The 17,564-nt window shown below is 43.5% G+C and overlaps 1 protein-coding gene across 1 annotated transcript; it reads left to right on the forward strand.

Annotated features, from left to right (window-relative positions):
• Positions 1-433: 433 nt before the first annotated feature.
• LOC111981856 (scavenger receptor cysteine-rich domain-containing group B protein) lies at positions 434-11,235 on the forward strand. Its single transcript, XM_070449721.1, has 10 exons — positions 434-687; positions 3,986-4,033; positions 5,005-5,307; positions 5,503-5,571; positions 6,680-6,994; positions 7,145-7,222; positions 7,581-7,649; positions 7,857-8,171; positions 9,344-9,418; positions 9,636-11,235. Exons 1-10 carry the CDS (start codon positions 561-563, stop codon positions 9,950-9,952), a joined length of 1,716 nt encoding a protein of 571 aa, XP_070305822.1. The 5' UTR covers positions 434-560; the 3' UTR covers positions 9,953-11,235.
• The last annotated feature ends 6,329 nt before the right edge of the window (positions 11,236-17,564 follow it).

Below are 17,564 nucleotides of genomic sequence, written 5' to 3' on the forward strand. Positions count from 1 at the left end.
CAGCATGGCGTGCCCACTCACACCTCTCCTCTCCATCACTGGAACACACACACACACACACACACCAAACACACACCACACAACACACAACACACACACAACCCACACACACACCACACACAACACACACACACACACACACACACACACACACACACACACACACACACACACACACACACAACACACACACACACACACACACACACACACACACACAGGGGGTTGCACTAGAAACGACTATCCAATACTATGTTGAGAATACAATGGTTATTGATTATGAGTAGTAGTAGTAGACTAGTGGTGGGCAGTGAGTACCAGTATTAGGGGTCCAGGACTGTTTCAGTAGTGAAGAGAAACAGAAAAAGGCAGGAAGGTAGGTATAGTGTGTGTGAGAGTGACAGAGAGACAGAGACAGAGACAGAGACAGAGACAGAGACAGAGACAGAGACAGAGACAGAGACGGAGATAGAGAGTCCAGTGCACTGATTGGTTGTGTGTGTAAGTGTGTGTTCCACCAGGCACCCAGACTGATTGGAGCGTCAGTCAGACAGCGAGCCATGCGAGGGCAGCGTGTAGCAGATTGTGTGCGTAGACCATGTGGAGGCTGGACAGTGGTTGTCTGGCTGCTGTTGTCCCTGCTAGGTTCCCTGCTACTGGTGGGCATCAGTGGGATTCTGCAGATCGGTGAGTGTACGTGTGCGTGCTATTTCACCGCTGCTCATTTTTAAACCCCATAGTTGTCTGGGCTGTGTGTGTGGAGGGGGTTGGGGGGTGAGGGTGGAAAGGGTGGTTGGGGGAGGAGGGGGGTGGGGGTGTTTGGGGTGTGTGTGGGGGCAAAAGAGGGCTTTGGGGGGTGGGTGAATTAACCAACATTACACCAGCTCAAGGAATGCTCCCTCCTTGCAGATAAATTGGTGGGTGAAATTAGTTTTGATATGTACTGCAAAGAGACAGATCTGTCATGATTTTCCTAGTCATGAGCTGAATAAGTCAGAACATTTACATGTGTATGTAACCTTTACAGAGCTAGAGAACCTGGTGTACCTGGGTGTACTTGGGACAGAGGAATTGGTCCCCGTAGGACTGCCTGCCTCTAGTAGCTGTTACCCAGTTAGGCTTTGAAGTACAAACATTCTGCTAGTTATTCGGAACAGGGATACGGTCGGGGAGTGACTGAGTAGTTATTGATTATACTACTTTGGACATTATGGATCGAACGGACCCCTAGCTAAAAATAGAACATGTTTACAAACTTCAAATGTGCATTGGATTGCTGTGGTATCTAAGACATCTCTTTGTGGCTGACATACTACTCTTTATTTTCTGATTTCAAAAGATATGACCAAAATCAGCAGACGAGCCATATCCAGTGAGTATATTTCCAAGTCAATCTCTTCTCGTTTTACTGACCCATCTTTTCTGAAATCCACGTAACGTTACTGTTCCCACCCCAGATTTCAGTCCTACGTCACTTATGAATACATATGACAAAACAAAGAAACACCATATTCTAATACCAGGACGCTTTCAATAACTAACTCACATAACGAACATAACATAACTGTTAACGTGTTTAGGGCCTTTAGTTTCAATGAGCCAGGTAGTCTTCAATTTACCTATTTTTGGCATAATGTTTACATTTACATTTACATTTAAGTCATTTAGTTTAGAAAGGTTCCTCTTCTCTYTTTGTGAGGCAGGTAACCATAAACCACCGTTTCAGTGGCTTTATACTTCCCCTATAAGACACAGTTGATGTCCTCAAACTTTATGGTCCCAGACATACAGGCCAACAAATCCCAGTAAAGGAACCTGAGGAATAATACAGAGCACAATCTCAATTTCCAGATTTCTCACAGTCATACCAATATMGCCAAGTGAATGAGGCTTAGAAGTTTGTCAACACAGTACTAAACACAGCCCAACCCTATAGAATGTGTGGTTGCTAAATGATGGGAGAAGAGGTGTTCAATCATTATATCTGTATTGACTTTTATCAGATGTTTGGTTAATGCGTAGTCAAAGACATATAGTGCATTTAGAAAGTATTCAGACCCCTTGACTTCCAGTTTTTGTTACATTACAGCCTTATTCTAAATGGATAAAATGTACGTTTTTCCTCATCAATCTACACACAATACCCCATATTGACAAAGCGAAAAAAATAAGTTTATAGAGATTTTAGCAAATGTATAAAAAATAAAACACAGAAATACCTTATTTAAATAAGTATTCAGAACCTTTGCTATGAGACTCGAAATTGAGCTCAGGTGCATCCTGTTTCTATTGATTATCCTTGAGACGTTTCTACAACTTGATTGGAGTCCACCTGTGATAAATTCAATTGATTGGACAGGATTTGGAAAGGCACAAATCTGTCTATATAAGGTCCCACAGTTGACAGTGCATGTCAGAGAAAAAACCAAGACATGAGGTCGAAGGAATTGTCCGTAGAGCTCCGAGACAGGATTGTGTTGAGGGACAGATCTGGGGAAGGGTACCAAATAATTTGGTAGCATTGAAGGTCCTCAAGAACACAGTGACTTCCATCATTCTTAAATTAAAGAAGTTGAGCAATCGGGGGAGAAGGGCCTTGGTCAGGGTGGTGACCAAGAACCCGATGGTCACTCTGACAGAGCTCCAGAGTTCCTCTGTGGAGATGGGAGAACCTTCCAGAAGGACAACCATCTCTGCAGCACTCCACCAATCAGGCCTTTATGGTAGAGTGGCCAGAAGGAAGCCACTCCTCTGTAAAAGGAACATGACAGCCCGCTTGGAGTTTGACAAAAGACACCTAAAGGAAAATTACCATGAGAAACATGATTCTCTGGTCTGATGAAACCAAGATTTAACTCTTTGGCCTGAATGCCAAGCGTCACGTCTGGAGGAAACATCCCACCCCCACCATGGTGACACATGGTGGTGGCAGCCTCATGCTGTGGGGATGTTTTTCAGCGGCAGGAACTGGGAGACTAGTCAGGATCGAGGGAAAGATGAACGGAGGAAAGTACAGAGAGATCCTCAATGAAAACTTGCCCCAGAGCACTCAGGACCTCAGACTGGGGTGAAGGTTCACCTTCCAACAGGACAACGACCCTAAGCACACAGCCAAGATAATGCAGGAGTGGCTTCTGGACAAGTTTTTGAATGTCCCTGAGTGTCCCAGCCAGAGCACAGACCTGAACCCGATCGAACATTTCTGGAGAGACCTGAAAATAGCTGTGCAGCGATGCTCCCCATCCAACCTGACAGAGCTTGAGAGGATCTGTAGAGAAGAATGAGAGAAACTCCCCAAATACAGATGTGCCAAGCTTCTAGCGTCAAACCCAAGAAGACTTGAGGCTGTAATGTCTGCCAAAGGTGCTTCAACAAAGTACTGAGTAAAGGGTCTGAATACTTATGTAAATATTTCAGTTTTCAAATTTCTAAAAACCTATTTTTGCTTAGTCATTATGGGGTATTGATTGTAGATTGATGAGGGGGGGGGAAACTATTTAATCCATTCTAGAATAAGGCTGTAACGTAGCAAAATGTGGGGGTCTGAATACTTTCCAAATGCACTGTTGAGGGATTATTTTAAACTAGTGTTCCCAAACCTCTCCTGGAGTGCCCAGTTCCACATCCAACTCTACAGTGACTTTAACAAAATAAAACCTGACAATCTTATTAAAAATAAAAGAGACAGTGGGTATTATTTTGGTAACTTTTATGTTTCCATTCTCAAAACAATAACCCCCAAAGTTCACAAACTGGAATGTGTCAACCTTCAGTACATATTTCTATGTAGACTTCTTAGCTGGTTTAGCTACATGGTTTAAACAGGCTTCCTGCTGCGTTTTCAAGCTGCGTCTCGGATTACAGGAAAATAGATATAGTAGATACAGAATACAGTAACTATGGAGGGCCAAGAACCTCCTTTCAACAAATCATTTGACCAAAGTCTCTCCCTCTTTCTCTCTCTCCTTCCTCCCTCTTTTTCCAGCCAATAGCACAACGACGATGACTGCCATGAAGACAACGCATTCTCAAGGTTGGCAATGCGCTGCTGGGCTCTCGCCAACTCTCACCACATCCACCACACCTTCTGTCTGTCTGAAGTACCCATGTTCAACAAATACATGTCCACATCCAACTCAGGAATAAAAGACTATCAAACTTAACTTGTGAAGCGAGAGAGAGAGAGGGAAGGAGGGAGGGGAAAGGAAGGAAAAGGAGAGAGCGAGAGATAGATCAGTGCCCCAGGGACACTACAACAAGGTCACTTCCCTTTGCTCTCAATTTACCTAATCCCCCGGAATTACTTATTCTGCTACAGTGTGTGCTTCATCTCCCTCTCTCTCTCTCTCCCTCTCTCTCTCTCTCTCTCGCTCTCTCTCTCTCTCTCTCTCTCTCTCTCTCTCTCTCTCTCTCTCTCTCTCTCTCTCTCGCCATCTCTTTCTATCCCTCACTCTATCTCTCTCTCTCCATCTCTCCCTCTCTCTCTCATGTGGCTTGTTTAGTCTTATTTTGTTCCTTAAATTGGAAGGTGGAAGGGATTACACAAGCTATTCTAAACGGATTCTTGTCACTATTAACTATCATTATATGATAGTGATATTTCCAGACAGTAACACACTGTATATACTGTCCCACAGACAGTAGGCTTTTTATGTGCTTGCACATACTTTTGTTCTATGTTGTGTGGCACATGTAGAACACAACAAGAGTGGCTAGCGTGTAGTCAAAGTGAGTAAAAGGACAAGGTTTGAATGAACTTAAATGAGATCTAGAAACCAGCCTCCTGACAGGATAATATGACAACATCACACACTTACAGTCACATTCATGACATCAGCATCAGAGTGGGAGGGAGCAGGGAGGTCAGCTGTCCTGATTGCTGATTCCTCTGTGAATCCTCTGACCATGTTGTATTTTGCTCTCCCTCCTCTTCAGTGCGTCTGGTAATATTATTTTGTATCTCGCTGACCGTGTATCTTTGAATCTCTCTTCCCTCCTCTCCAGTGCGTCTGGTGAACGGGCGTAACAGGTGTGAGGGGCGTGTGGAGGTTTGGCACAACGGGACATGGGGCACAGTGTGTGATGACGATTGGGACATGGTAGATGCCAACGTGGTGTGTCGGCAGTTGGACTGTGGTCTGGCCATGGCGGTGGGCAGCATCTCAGAGTATGGCCAGGGCTCAGGGCCCGTCCTGCTGGACAATGTAGACTGCAAAGGAGGGGAGACAGACCTGGGACAGTGTGGAAGTCTGGGCTGGGGCATCCACAACTGTTACCACTATGAGGACGTGTCTGTCGCATGTAAAGGTAGGGCCCATAGAGATATATATACAAATCTAGTCTGTAACTGTTCTAATTCCTTTTCTATAGGTAGGGTCTTTACAATTTATAAGGATCTCTAAGATCTCTAAGAGGGACATATCCCTGGTGACTGATAAAATAATATATTTTCACTAATAAAAACATAAATTTTCACTCCTTTTTTACCTCATCTCTCCTCAGATACATCAGTGCCGGAGTCACGGGGCATGGGCGAGCCCACCACTCCGTCTAGGAGAAACTCAGGGTTAAGTAGGTGATCATTTCATTTATTTCTCTCTAATTTCAGTCAAACACAAACACAAAATAAGTGAACAAAATTGATTCAAGAAGAGTTTATTTTATTCACTTAATAGGTTTAAAGGACCAATCTGCAGTTGCTACATCCCTTTTTAAATCAATGATATGTACTCATTCATTCTTGAAGAATATAACTTAAAAATGGAAACAAACACCGTATAGCCTCAAAACATGTTCAAAGGTCCAATGCAGCTGTTTTTATCTCAATATCAAATAATTTCTGGGTAACATTTAAGTACCTTACTCTTAATGTTTTCAATTAAAATGGTAAAAAAATAAACAAAAATAGCTTCTTAGCAAAGAGCAATTTCTCAATCAAGAATTTAGCTAGGACTGTCTGGGAGTCGTCTGAGTGGGGAGGGTAAAACTGAAAACTAGCTGTTATTGGCACAGAGGTTTGAAACTCTATTCTCTTTCTCATTGTTCTATTAACTAATTTACTGCCTGGTGATGTTACCAGTCAGGCCAAAACTCCATCGCAGCAAAACAGGCGTGAAATTTCAGGCAGTCTTTTCAAACAGCTCTTGCGTATGAAGGGCATTATCATCATTTTCACAATTTCACAGAGTTATTCCAACCTCGTAGTGTTTAAATATATAAAACATAGGAAAATCCTGTTTTTGCCTGCACAGGGCCTTAAAACTATAATTTTGCTATCTATGGATTTGAGAGTGGTTATACTTCTCCAGCCCCATCCCTCAGCCTTTTACCAAAACAGTGGCAGGGAGGACACTTTGGTATTGTTTCAACTTTTCAATTTTCGTGATGTTGCCAGCCAACCCGTCTACAAACACTGTCACAKAGGGAGAGAAAATGAACTGAAAAAGAATGAACACACATGCTCAATACAGAGTGTTTATTCAATGTGTTGTATAAAGACAACATCTGCACACAAGATCTCAATAAATCTAGCCTGGAATCCAAGCTAAATAGTGAAACAGAGAGATATTCAGTTTGAAGGATTTTATGCCATCATGTACTGTATGTCAGAATGAAGCCAGGCTTTGACTGAGAAGATGTATGGAATGGTGATGAATCCCTCCCCTCCCCTATATTTTAGGAGATGGTACGATCCGGTTAGTTGGTGGACTGGACTACTGCCAGGGACGGGTGGAGGTCTACTACCGTGGCAGCTGGGGGACGGTGTGTGATGACGACTGGGGTATGAGAGACGCAGGGGTGGTGTGCCAGCAGATATACTGTGGCCATGCCGTTTCCTCCACCACCAACGCCTATTTTGGCTACGGGACAGGCCTGATTCTACTGGACAACGTCAACTGTAATGGCCACGAGAACCAGCTGAGTAAATGCTACAGCCTGGGCTGGGGGATACACAACTGTGGACATCATGAGGACGCCGGGGTTGTCTGTTCAGGTGAGAAGCTTTTTCTTATTCTCTCTGCCTCTTTTTCTCTCTCTCTCTCTCTCACTTTCACTCTGGCTCTCTCTTCCTTAAATTCGTGTCGCTAATGGCTTTTAACACTATTTTTAATATCTGCTGTTCATGTCTATTCTATCTGTGCAGGCTCAGGATCCACTACCGTTCCTCCTATGAACACTGACACCATGGGCAAGGGATTCTTTCAGACTGCCAGCACTGCAGGTAATTGTTGAAGTCATTTCCGTTTTCATGTACTGCAGTACTACAATAGCAATAACAGCTGCAGTGTAGGCCCTCATCAGATCCAGATCATCAGGCCACACTGCTGTACCTCTATCCTATGAGCAACAGACGGTGCTGTTTCCCCTATAGGTTTCTCTGTCTTTAATCTGTGACTCAGCAGCGCCACTCAATCAATGGTGGTAGTGGAGCAAGTAAATCATGTCGCCCCACCCACTCTCCTCCCAGTCTCTCATCTCAGAGGATGGAAAACCCTCTGCTGTGTACTGTAGGCATCAGCTTGCGTATGTGTAAACTGACTCATCATTCTGATTCTAATGCATTTCTCCTATTATTCTAGTAACCGACCAAACAGAATTAGTCACCGAAGCAACTACGGCTGTGACAACGGTTGCCATGACAACAAGAGGTAATGATGTTGCACCCCCATGTGATAATTATAAACTCCCGCTAATGCACTCTAAACTCATATATCAGTTATTATAATATTGGCTTATTATTCACAAATATTAAATTGTGCAACAGGGAGGCATAGTACCACCATTTTCGATGAACCTCTCCATGAATTATGTTCTCATCTCCTCATACCCCTCTGTCTCTCCTTCTCCTCCTCTAGAGCGGACCACCATCCGCGTGGTGAATGGTAACAGCAGCTGCCAGGGCCGTGTGGAGGTGTTCCACAACAACCAGTGGGGCACGGTGTGTGACGATGACTGGGATCTGCCCAATGCCCAGGTGGTGTGTAGGCATCTGGGCTGTGGCCCTGCCATCTCTGCCAAGGTCCTGGCCTACTTCGGCTACGGCTCGGGCCCCATCCTGCTGGACAATGTGGACTGTAGGGGCAGTGAAGGGGAGCTGGCGGCTTGTTTCCACCTGGGCTGGGGACAGCACAACTGTGGACATCATGAAGACGCTGGAGTCATCTGTACACGTAAGACCGACTGGAACTGTGGCAATATAACTTTGTTGTCCGATGTGAATCAGAAATGTATATGTTGATTTGCTGCAGGCAGTACTGCTACAGTAGTGACTTGTTAAGACTGAGACAGCTAGGCACATAGTCAAGTAAATAAACACACACACGCAAATACACTCACGCACTCACACACACACACACACACACACTCAAATGAACACACACAAAAATCTTCTGTAGCTTTCGCTCACAGTTACTCACACAGTCACCCCATAGTCACTATTCCCACAGTCATCCATCTCTCCTCTTCCCTGCTGAGCTGGTGCATTTAATTGTGTGAGTGTTGGTCTCTGAGGAGCAGGCACCCGTCCAGATGGTCCAAAGTGCATCAAATCAAATCAAATGTATTGATCACACACATATTTAGCAGATGTTATTGCGGGTGTAGCGAAATGCTCGCGTTCCTAGCTCCAACAGTGCAGTAGTATCTAACAATTCACAACAACACACAAATCTAAAAGTAAAAGTGGAATTAAGAAATATGTAAATATTAGGACGAGCAATGTCGGAGTGGTATTGACTAAATACAGTAAAATAGAAAACAGTATATACATATGAGATGAGTAAAGCAGTATGTAAACATAGTTAAAGTGACTAGTGTTCCATTATTAAAGTGGCCAGTGATTGCATGTCTATGTATACTGTATAGGGCAGCAGCCTCTAAGGTGCAGGGTTGAGTAGCTGGGTGGCATGAAATATAGAGTGGAGAAGTCAGGGGTCATTAGCCTCACTGGAAGCCTGCAGGCTAAACCTCCATTCTTTAAGGATAAATAAGACAAACAGTAGAGAAAGAAAGAATGAAAGAGACAAAGACTTCATTCCTGTTACTCAGGTCTACATCAAATCATGGTTAGTAGAGCAGACTAGGTGAACAAGTGAACCTCAGTGAACCTTTGATTTCTGAGTGAGATGATAAGGGAATCACTAAGTTGACTTCTGGAGCAGTTTTCGTCTGATATATCTGATTAACTGATCAATTGATTAACTCATTACAGTGTTTTGAGTGCTCCAGACTGTTCTGATAGGACTGTATCAACAGTTGTTCTCAAGTAGATGACCACTCCCTTGGGAAACATACACAGCAGATTAAAGTCTCATACTGTCTCCCCCTCCTTCTCCTTCTCCAGCCTTTCAGCTTGTGGGACCTGGAAATGACTTCGGGATGACAGAGAGAACGCCCACCACTAGACCACCAAATGAAGGTGAGTCTTGTACCTGTTGAGGTTTAGCGACATGTTCTGGGTTTCACGGTATCCAAAGATCAACACACCTTCCCAGCATCACTTGTCAGAGGCAGTCTTATGTAATGCATCATACTTAAATCATGTCTTAGGATCAGGTATGTGATATGTGTCTCTAGTGTTTAATGTTTATTTGCTCCAGTATATGTGACTGTTTCTACCCTGTCTCTCCCTCTAGGCCTGGCGAGGCTTGTGGGCGGGCAGCACCGCTGCGAGGGCCGGGTGGAGATGTTCTCAGGGGCGGAATGGGGTACGGTGTGCGACGATGCTTGGGACATGCCTGATGCCCAGGTGGTGTGTCGCCAGCTGGGCTGTGGGGAGGCTGCTGCGGCCCGTGGGGAGGCCTTCTTTGGGCCCGGCAGCGGCACCATCCTCCTGGACAATCTGAAGTGCAGCGGCTCTGAGGCCTCGCTCCAGCAGTGCTCCCACATATCCTGGGAAGTGCACAACTGTGACCACTCTGAAGACGCCGGCGTCACCTGCTCACTGTCGTGATTCCAGCAGTGATTCGCCACCATGGAGCCGCCAAACTCCTCCCAACTCCACTGCCAACTAATAGGACGGGCACCATGGGTAGCACAACCCGGGACTTGTAAACATTATGTAAATAACAGCTCATCCCAATGCCAAACATAAGGAAGACCACAACAACAACAAACAAACAAGCAAAGAAAACAAACTAACATATGATGATAGATGATTAAATATTATAATAATCTATTCCTATTAAGCACTTTATAAATATATATGATATAAAATACGCTGTACACATTTTTTTTATATTTGATAAACAGTGGAAACCAAAGTTTTTAACCGACTCTCTGTCTCTCTGGCTCTTTTCTTTTTTTGTCAAGATGCTAAAATAGAGGTAACTAACCCACTAACCCTCTTCTCACTAGCAGCACACACAGCCATAGTGTACTGTACCAGGGCATGGTGAGCAACAACAACAACAACAACAACAACAACAATCCAGGCCCACAATACCAAAGCCAAACTTATAGAAATAGACTCTATAGAGACTATAGACTATCTATAGAAAAAGCTATGTATTTCTATGGCCAAATCTATTTGTTTGAACATAGGCAGAAAGATGGACAGTGCATGTACATGACACTGTAGTGCTCTTGGCACATGCTTCCTAATTTGATAAGCTTTTTAATGTATTATTCCTGAGCAGAGGTGGATGTGTATCTGAAATCTGAACATGATGACTTCCAAAGCCCCAGTATTTTGGTTATTTTGCTGAAATATTTGTTATATTTGACACCTTTATTGTGTAAATAATCACCCTAGCTAGCTTGTGTTCTATTTTTTCCCCTCTTATGAAACATGATGACCCATTATTTTTTGTCTGACTTGTGTATTTTGATGTCTGGTTTTGGAAAAGGCTTGCTTGTCTTCACTGTCTCTCCCTCTCTCTTGCTCTCTCTCTCTCTCTCTCTCGCTCTCTCTCTCTCTCTCTGTCAGACACAGTGCTATTTCAGGTGGAGTATGGCATATGATCTAAGCCTTAGCTACATCCTTAATGTGAAATGAGTTATCTTCAATTATCTGCTCGTGCCTCTTCATTTTGTATTTTGTATCAGACATTTCGCACTGCAAGGTGTACATTTCATTTCAGTGTGTAAGGATCTGTGCTTCTGTGTCTGTGAGTTAATATTTGTGTGTCTGGCAGGTGAGTCAGATCTACTGTACTGTTTGTGAATGTGTGTGTACAGTATATACAGTCAGTGACATGTACACTGATTGGGGAATTATTACAATATGGCAGCAGTCAGATTACTCAAATCTGTCACTGCAATGATTAAATCTGAATCTGAAAAAGTCAAAATGGGGAATGAATGATTGGGAAATGTTACTTTAATAACACCATAAATGGGGTTGAGAGGGAGGGCACAAGAATCGGTTAGCCTTCATCAGAAACAATAGTTAGCTTCTTGCCATGAGTGGCACAACGATTCTCAGGTTTAACGAAATGCCTCAACTATATGGGGTCAGGAAATTAATCTGAATGAATTGAGGTGTAAGGCTCACCAAGTTATTCCAGAGTCTGTATGGCATGGTGCGAAATTGGTGCGAAATGTTATGTACAGTCGCTAGTGAAAGTCTACATACAGTACCCCTTGCACAGTCTTCCCATTTGCTGCCTTAAAGTTAATCTCAAAAGGGAATACATTGGATTTTTCCTAGACAACCTACTCCACATTTTCAAAGTTATTGAAAAAATACAGAACATTTTCAGAATTAGTTACATTTTTAACGAAGTTGTCTTGATGACGTATGTATACACACCCCAGAGTTAACACTTGGTGGAACCACCTTTGGCAGCCATTACAGCTGTGAATAATTTTGGATAAGATTCTACCAACTTTGCAAAACTCTTAGGGCAACATTAATCCATTGTTTATGTCAAAATTGCTCAAGCTCAGTAAATTTGCTTTAGAGTCGTTGATGGACAGCTACAGTATAGTCAAACCGTGTCTCTGAATTTAAAGCAAATTTAAGTCAGGACTGAGGCTGGACCACTCAGGAACACTCAACACCTGTTAGAAAGCYATTCTGGTTTGCCTTTGACTTTAAACATTCCAGGGTTAGGAAATCAGAAGACTGAGACAGGTTTTCCTCCAACTTTATCCTGGGCTTTGCTCCTTTCAGATTTCATATTTTGTTTGATCCTAACAAACTCCTCAGTCCCTGCCAGTGACTAGCATACCCACAACATGATGCTGCCACCACAATACTTGAAAATACAGAGGGGTTCACTCTGTGTTGTGTTCTATTGGATTTGACCCAAGCATGTAGTTTTTATTTACTGGTAGGCAAAAAAGTTAATTTCTTTATGATGTTGAGTGATACTGAATGGTCCAGTGTCAAAATTGCTTGAAAATTAGAGACAAGGTTTGAATATTGCTGTCCATCAATGACTCAAAACAAAATTTACTGAGCTTGAACGAGTTTGACAAAAAACAATGGATATTGTCAGACCCCTTGACTTTTTCAACATTGTGTTACGTTACAGCCTTATTCTAAAATGGATTTCAAAAATATATAATCCTCAGCAATCTACACACAATACCCCATAATGACAAAGCGAAAACAGTTTTTTTGAAATCTTAGCAAATGTWTTAAAAAACTAAGACAGAAATACCTTATTTACGTAAGTATATAGACCCTTTCCTATGAGACTTGATAGACAGCCACAGATCTGTATATATAAGGTCTCACAGTTGACAGTGCATGTCAGAGAAAAAACCAAGACATGAGGTTGAGGGAATAGTCCGTAGAGCCCCGAGACAGGATTGTGTAGAGGCACAGATCTGGGGAAGGGTACCAAAACATTTCTGCAGCATTGAATGTCCCCAAAGAACACAGTGGCCTCCATCATTCTTAAATGTAGGAAGTTTGAAACCACCAAGACTCTTCCTAGAGCTGGCCAACCGGCCAAACTGAGCAATCGGGGGAGAAGGGCCTTGGTCAAGGCGGTAACCAAGAACCCGTTGGTCACTCTGACAGAGCTCTAGAGTTCCTCTGTGGAGATGGGAGAAACTTCCAGAAGGACAACCATCTCTGCAGAACTCCACCAATCAGGCCTTTATGGTCGATTGGCCACTCCTCAGTAAAAGGCACATGACAGCCCACTTGGAGTTTGCCAAAAGACACYTTAAAACTCCCAGACCATGAAAAACAAGATTCTCTGGTCTGATGAAACCAAGATTGAACTCTTTGGTCTGAATGCCAAGCGTCACATCTGGATGAATGGAGGAAAGTACAGAGAGATCCTTGATGAAAACTTTCTCCAGAGTACTCAGGACCTCAGACTGGGGCGAAGGTTCACTTTCCAACAGGATAACAACCCTAAACACACAGCCAAAACAACGTAGGAGTGGCTTCGGGAAAAGTCTCTGAATGTCCTTGAGTGGCCCAGCAAGAGCCCAGACTTGAACCTGATCAAACATCTCTGGAGAGACCTGAAAATAGCTGTGCAGCAACACTCCCCATCCAACCTGACAGAGCTTGAGAGGACCTGCAGAGTAGAATGGGAGAAACTCCCCAAATACGGGTGTGCCAAGAAGATTCGATGCTGTAATCGCTGCCGAAGCTGCTCCAAGAAAGTACTGAATAAAGGGTCTGCAACTTTTATTGATGTTTTTAATTTGTAATAAATTTGCTTCGTCATTATGGGGTATTGTGTTTAGATTGATGAGAAAAAAACAAACCATTTTGTCAATTTAGAATAAGGCTGTAATGTAACAAAATGTGGAAAAAGTCAAGGGGTCGGAAATACTTTCCGAAGGCACTGTATGTTGCTGAAGAGTTGAAGACATACGCAATCAAGACATATTTTTTTTGTATTTTTATACAGATTAAAAATAAATAAATGTTCATTCATTTTGGAAACGTGGAGTTGGTTGTGTACATAGGTAGAAAAAATATCTAATTTAATACATTTTTTGATTCAATTTTAAGGCAGCAAAATGTGAAGACTGTGCAAGGGGTGTGTAGACTTTCATTAAAACAATTTTAAAAAATAGATCAGTAAAGATAAGAGGATCCTGTAGATCTTCCTCCCTCCCTCATTTGTGGACCTGTGAGCGRAATAGTGGTGTTTATACAGCTAAACCATTGACTGCTATGTTAAAGTGAAGAGATGTTACTGTGAGGTGGTGTTTGTGATATATTTAACTGAGAATAAAGCATGCTATGTGTCACTCTGATGCTACTTCAGCATTGTCAGTGCATAAACATGTGTACAAATAAAATGTTATAATAATCATCATCATTATAACGACATTTTGCCATGTCTCCTAAAATGGCGCCGAACTGTATGCCTGCTGTCTTGCGAGTGTGACCCAACTTTTCTATTTTGTGATTATTTAGCAATTTTTTGTTGTTTCGCAAAATGTATTCGCTATCACTTCATCAGATCGGTAGTTACCTCAATTCTGGCTTCAACTTCGAATTTGAATCATCTGCCCTGGCCTCTTTGTGTAATTCCGAAGCAATGTTTGGGCTATCCAAGAGGAAACACCAGCGAAAAAGAGGCAGGAGAGGGGAGCCCTGGCGATATTAAGGCGAAAGGAAAAACGCCCACCTCTTCCCTCCATTCTATTGGCCAATGTACTGTCTCTTGATAATAATAAGAATGACCTCCGATYGCGGATTTGCGATCACCAGGACACTCTTAACTGCAATATTCTCAGCTTTTCTGAAACATGGCTTTTGGACAAGATAACCCCCATGGCTATCCAACTCGATGGATTCTTCATTCACCGAGTAGACAGGACATTGGATTTAGGGAAATAGAGAGGGGGAAGGGTTGCCTCTTCATCAACAGAAAATTGTATGCTGACTCAAGTGCAGTGGAAGTCTCGACCCATTGTTCACCCGTCTTGGAGTACCTGATGGTCAAATGTCGACCCTTTTATCTCCCGAGAGAGTTTTCAGCTGTTATCATGATTGCTGCATATTTTCCACCTATTTTCCAGAAAAATAATAAGCTGGCACTTAACGAACAGTTTGAGGCTATAAACAAGCAGGAAGCCATGCTCCAAGAGGCAGCTTTCCTTGTTGCCGGTGAGTTTAATTTTGTGTCATTTAGACACGTAATGCCCAACTTCTATCAACACGTCTCCTCCATCACTAGGGCCGATAAAGTCCTGCTACTCTACCCACAAGCAAGCATACAAGGCCCTCCCGCGTCCTCAACCTTTCTTCAAATCAGAACATTTTATTTGTACAAATTTAAATGCACTGACAGTGCTGAAGCAGCATCAGAGTGACACATAGCATTCTTTATTCCCACACTGCCCTTACCCACCTAGATAAGAGGAATACTTATGTGAGAATGCTGTTAATTGACTACAGCTCAGCGTTCAACACCATTGTCCCCTCTAAACTTGTCACCAAGCTTGGAACCCTGGGACTGAACACCTCCCTCTGCAACTGGATCCTGGACTTCCTGACGGATCAACCCCAGGTGGTGAGGGTAGGCAACGTCACCTCTGCCATGCTGACCCTTAACAAGGGGGCCCCACAGAGGTGTGTGCTTAGTCCCCTCCTGTACTCCCTGTTCACCCACCACTGCGTGGCCACATACAACTCCAACACCATCATCAAGTTTGCTGACGACAAGACGGTGGTATACAGTGAGGAGGACAGTGATGTGGCAGTGTGGTGCCAGGACAATAATCTCTCCCTCAACGTCAGTAAGACCAAGGAGCTGATCGTGAAGTCCACATCGAAAGTGGGGCTGCAGTGAAGCAGGTCGAGAACTTCATGTTCCTCTGTGTCAAAATCACTAAGGACTTAAAATGGTCCTCACAAATGCAAACAGTCGTGAAGAAGACGTGATAGCAACTCTTTACCCTCAGGATGTTGAAAAGATTTGGCATGGGCCCTCAAATCCTCAAAAGTTATACACCTGCACCATTGACAGCATCTTGACTGGCTGGATCATTGCTTGGCATGGCAACTGCACCGCCCTCGATTGTATGGCGCTACAGAGGGTGATGCGGACAGCCCAGTACATCACCAGGTCCAAGCTCCCTGCTATCCAGAACCTCTATATCTGTAGGTGTGAAAGTAAGGCCCGGAAAATTGTTAAAGACTCCAGTCTCTTGTACCGGAGCAAGTCGACACCAACAGGCTCCTTAACAGCTTCTATCCCCAAGCCATATGGATTGTCTTCATTGACCCTTCTATTTTATAAAAATATGCTCACGCACACTCACTTCATGCACACTCACACACACACACACACACACACACACACACACACACACACACACACACACACACACACACACACACACACACACACCACACACACACACAACACACACACACACACACACACACACACACACACACACACACACACACACACACACCTTAATTTGCTCACACACACATACCACGCACACACATTCATACTGACTCTACACAAATGCACATACACTCACATACAATCATCATATACGCTGCTGCTACTCTGTTTATCGTATATCAACTTATATACGGTATCTAATACTACCACTCCAGTTGAATCCCTGCACATTGTTAATATGGTATTGGCATTGACCCTGCAACTGACCCTCTATATAGCTGACTTACTTTCTCATGTTCTTATTTCTATTTCTCATGTGATTTTGTTCTACATACGTGTTTTATTTGTTTTGTATAGTACTACTGATATTGATTACTGCATTGCGGGGAAAGAGCAAGCAAGAAAGGCATTTCACTGTACTTGTGCACGTGACAATACAAACTTGAATTGACACAGAGTCCTAGCTATAGTGTTGAGGTTCAAGCTTTTAGGCAATAGGTGCCGAAGCAAGGGTCTGTCTGTATGTAGGACCGGACTCACTCTTTGCCACCACCCACCAGTCACTCTCTGAGAGCTAAGCTGCTATAGGGAGGAACAGGCCTTACTTGGATTACCAGGCGACCCACCCAGCAGCCATTTGGTGCTCTCTATTACCAGAGCCAAGAGCATCACTCATCCAAACAGCTGCTCACTGTGGCCAGGCTGTGGCCAGGCTGGTTGACTGACATGGTCAAGCTGCATGGGCAGCGCTCTGAACACAGGCTATTGGTGGATGAGTTCAGTAGCCTACAGGCCTGCACTCTGCTGCTTAACATAGAGGCAAATAAATGACTGCAATATTATATTMTATTTGATAGCACTTACTTTGCAAAGTGACTCAAATATGAAAGGTAGCCTAGGCCCTACACGTTCCACCATAAAGGCCCTATTGAAGGCTATACTAGACCTTCTGTGGCAGAATTTGTATAAGAATAACCCTCTCTCTTTACAGGCAGAAACACATTCATTGATTATATGCATACCATTGTTCAATTATAGTGTGTTTGATGGTTTAGAATGAAAGATGCAGCCTAAACCACTACATTTCCCACAGCACCCTGCGCAGAGTAAATAGCGTCTGAGTCTAACGGTAAAATCCTATTTGTTACCGGTATCAGGCACTGACTGTTCTCCCAATAAGAATTGTTACATCACTTCGCATAGACACGCCTTTTCAGGTGGTGACGCAATCCAGGGAAAGTGGTAAGGAGGGGGAGGGGGTGTCCCGTCTGCACGCGC

The sequence above is a fragment of the Salvelinus sp. IW2-2015 genome, linkage group LG20 (assembly GCF_002910315.2).
Source record: "Salvelinus sp. IW2-2015 linkage group LG20, ASM291031v2, whole genome shotgun sequence".
NCBI lineage: Eukaryota > Metazoa > Chordata > Actinopteri > Salmoniformes > Salmonidae > Salvelinus > Salvelinus sp. IW2-2015.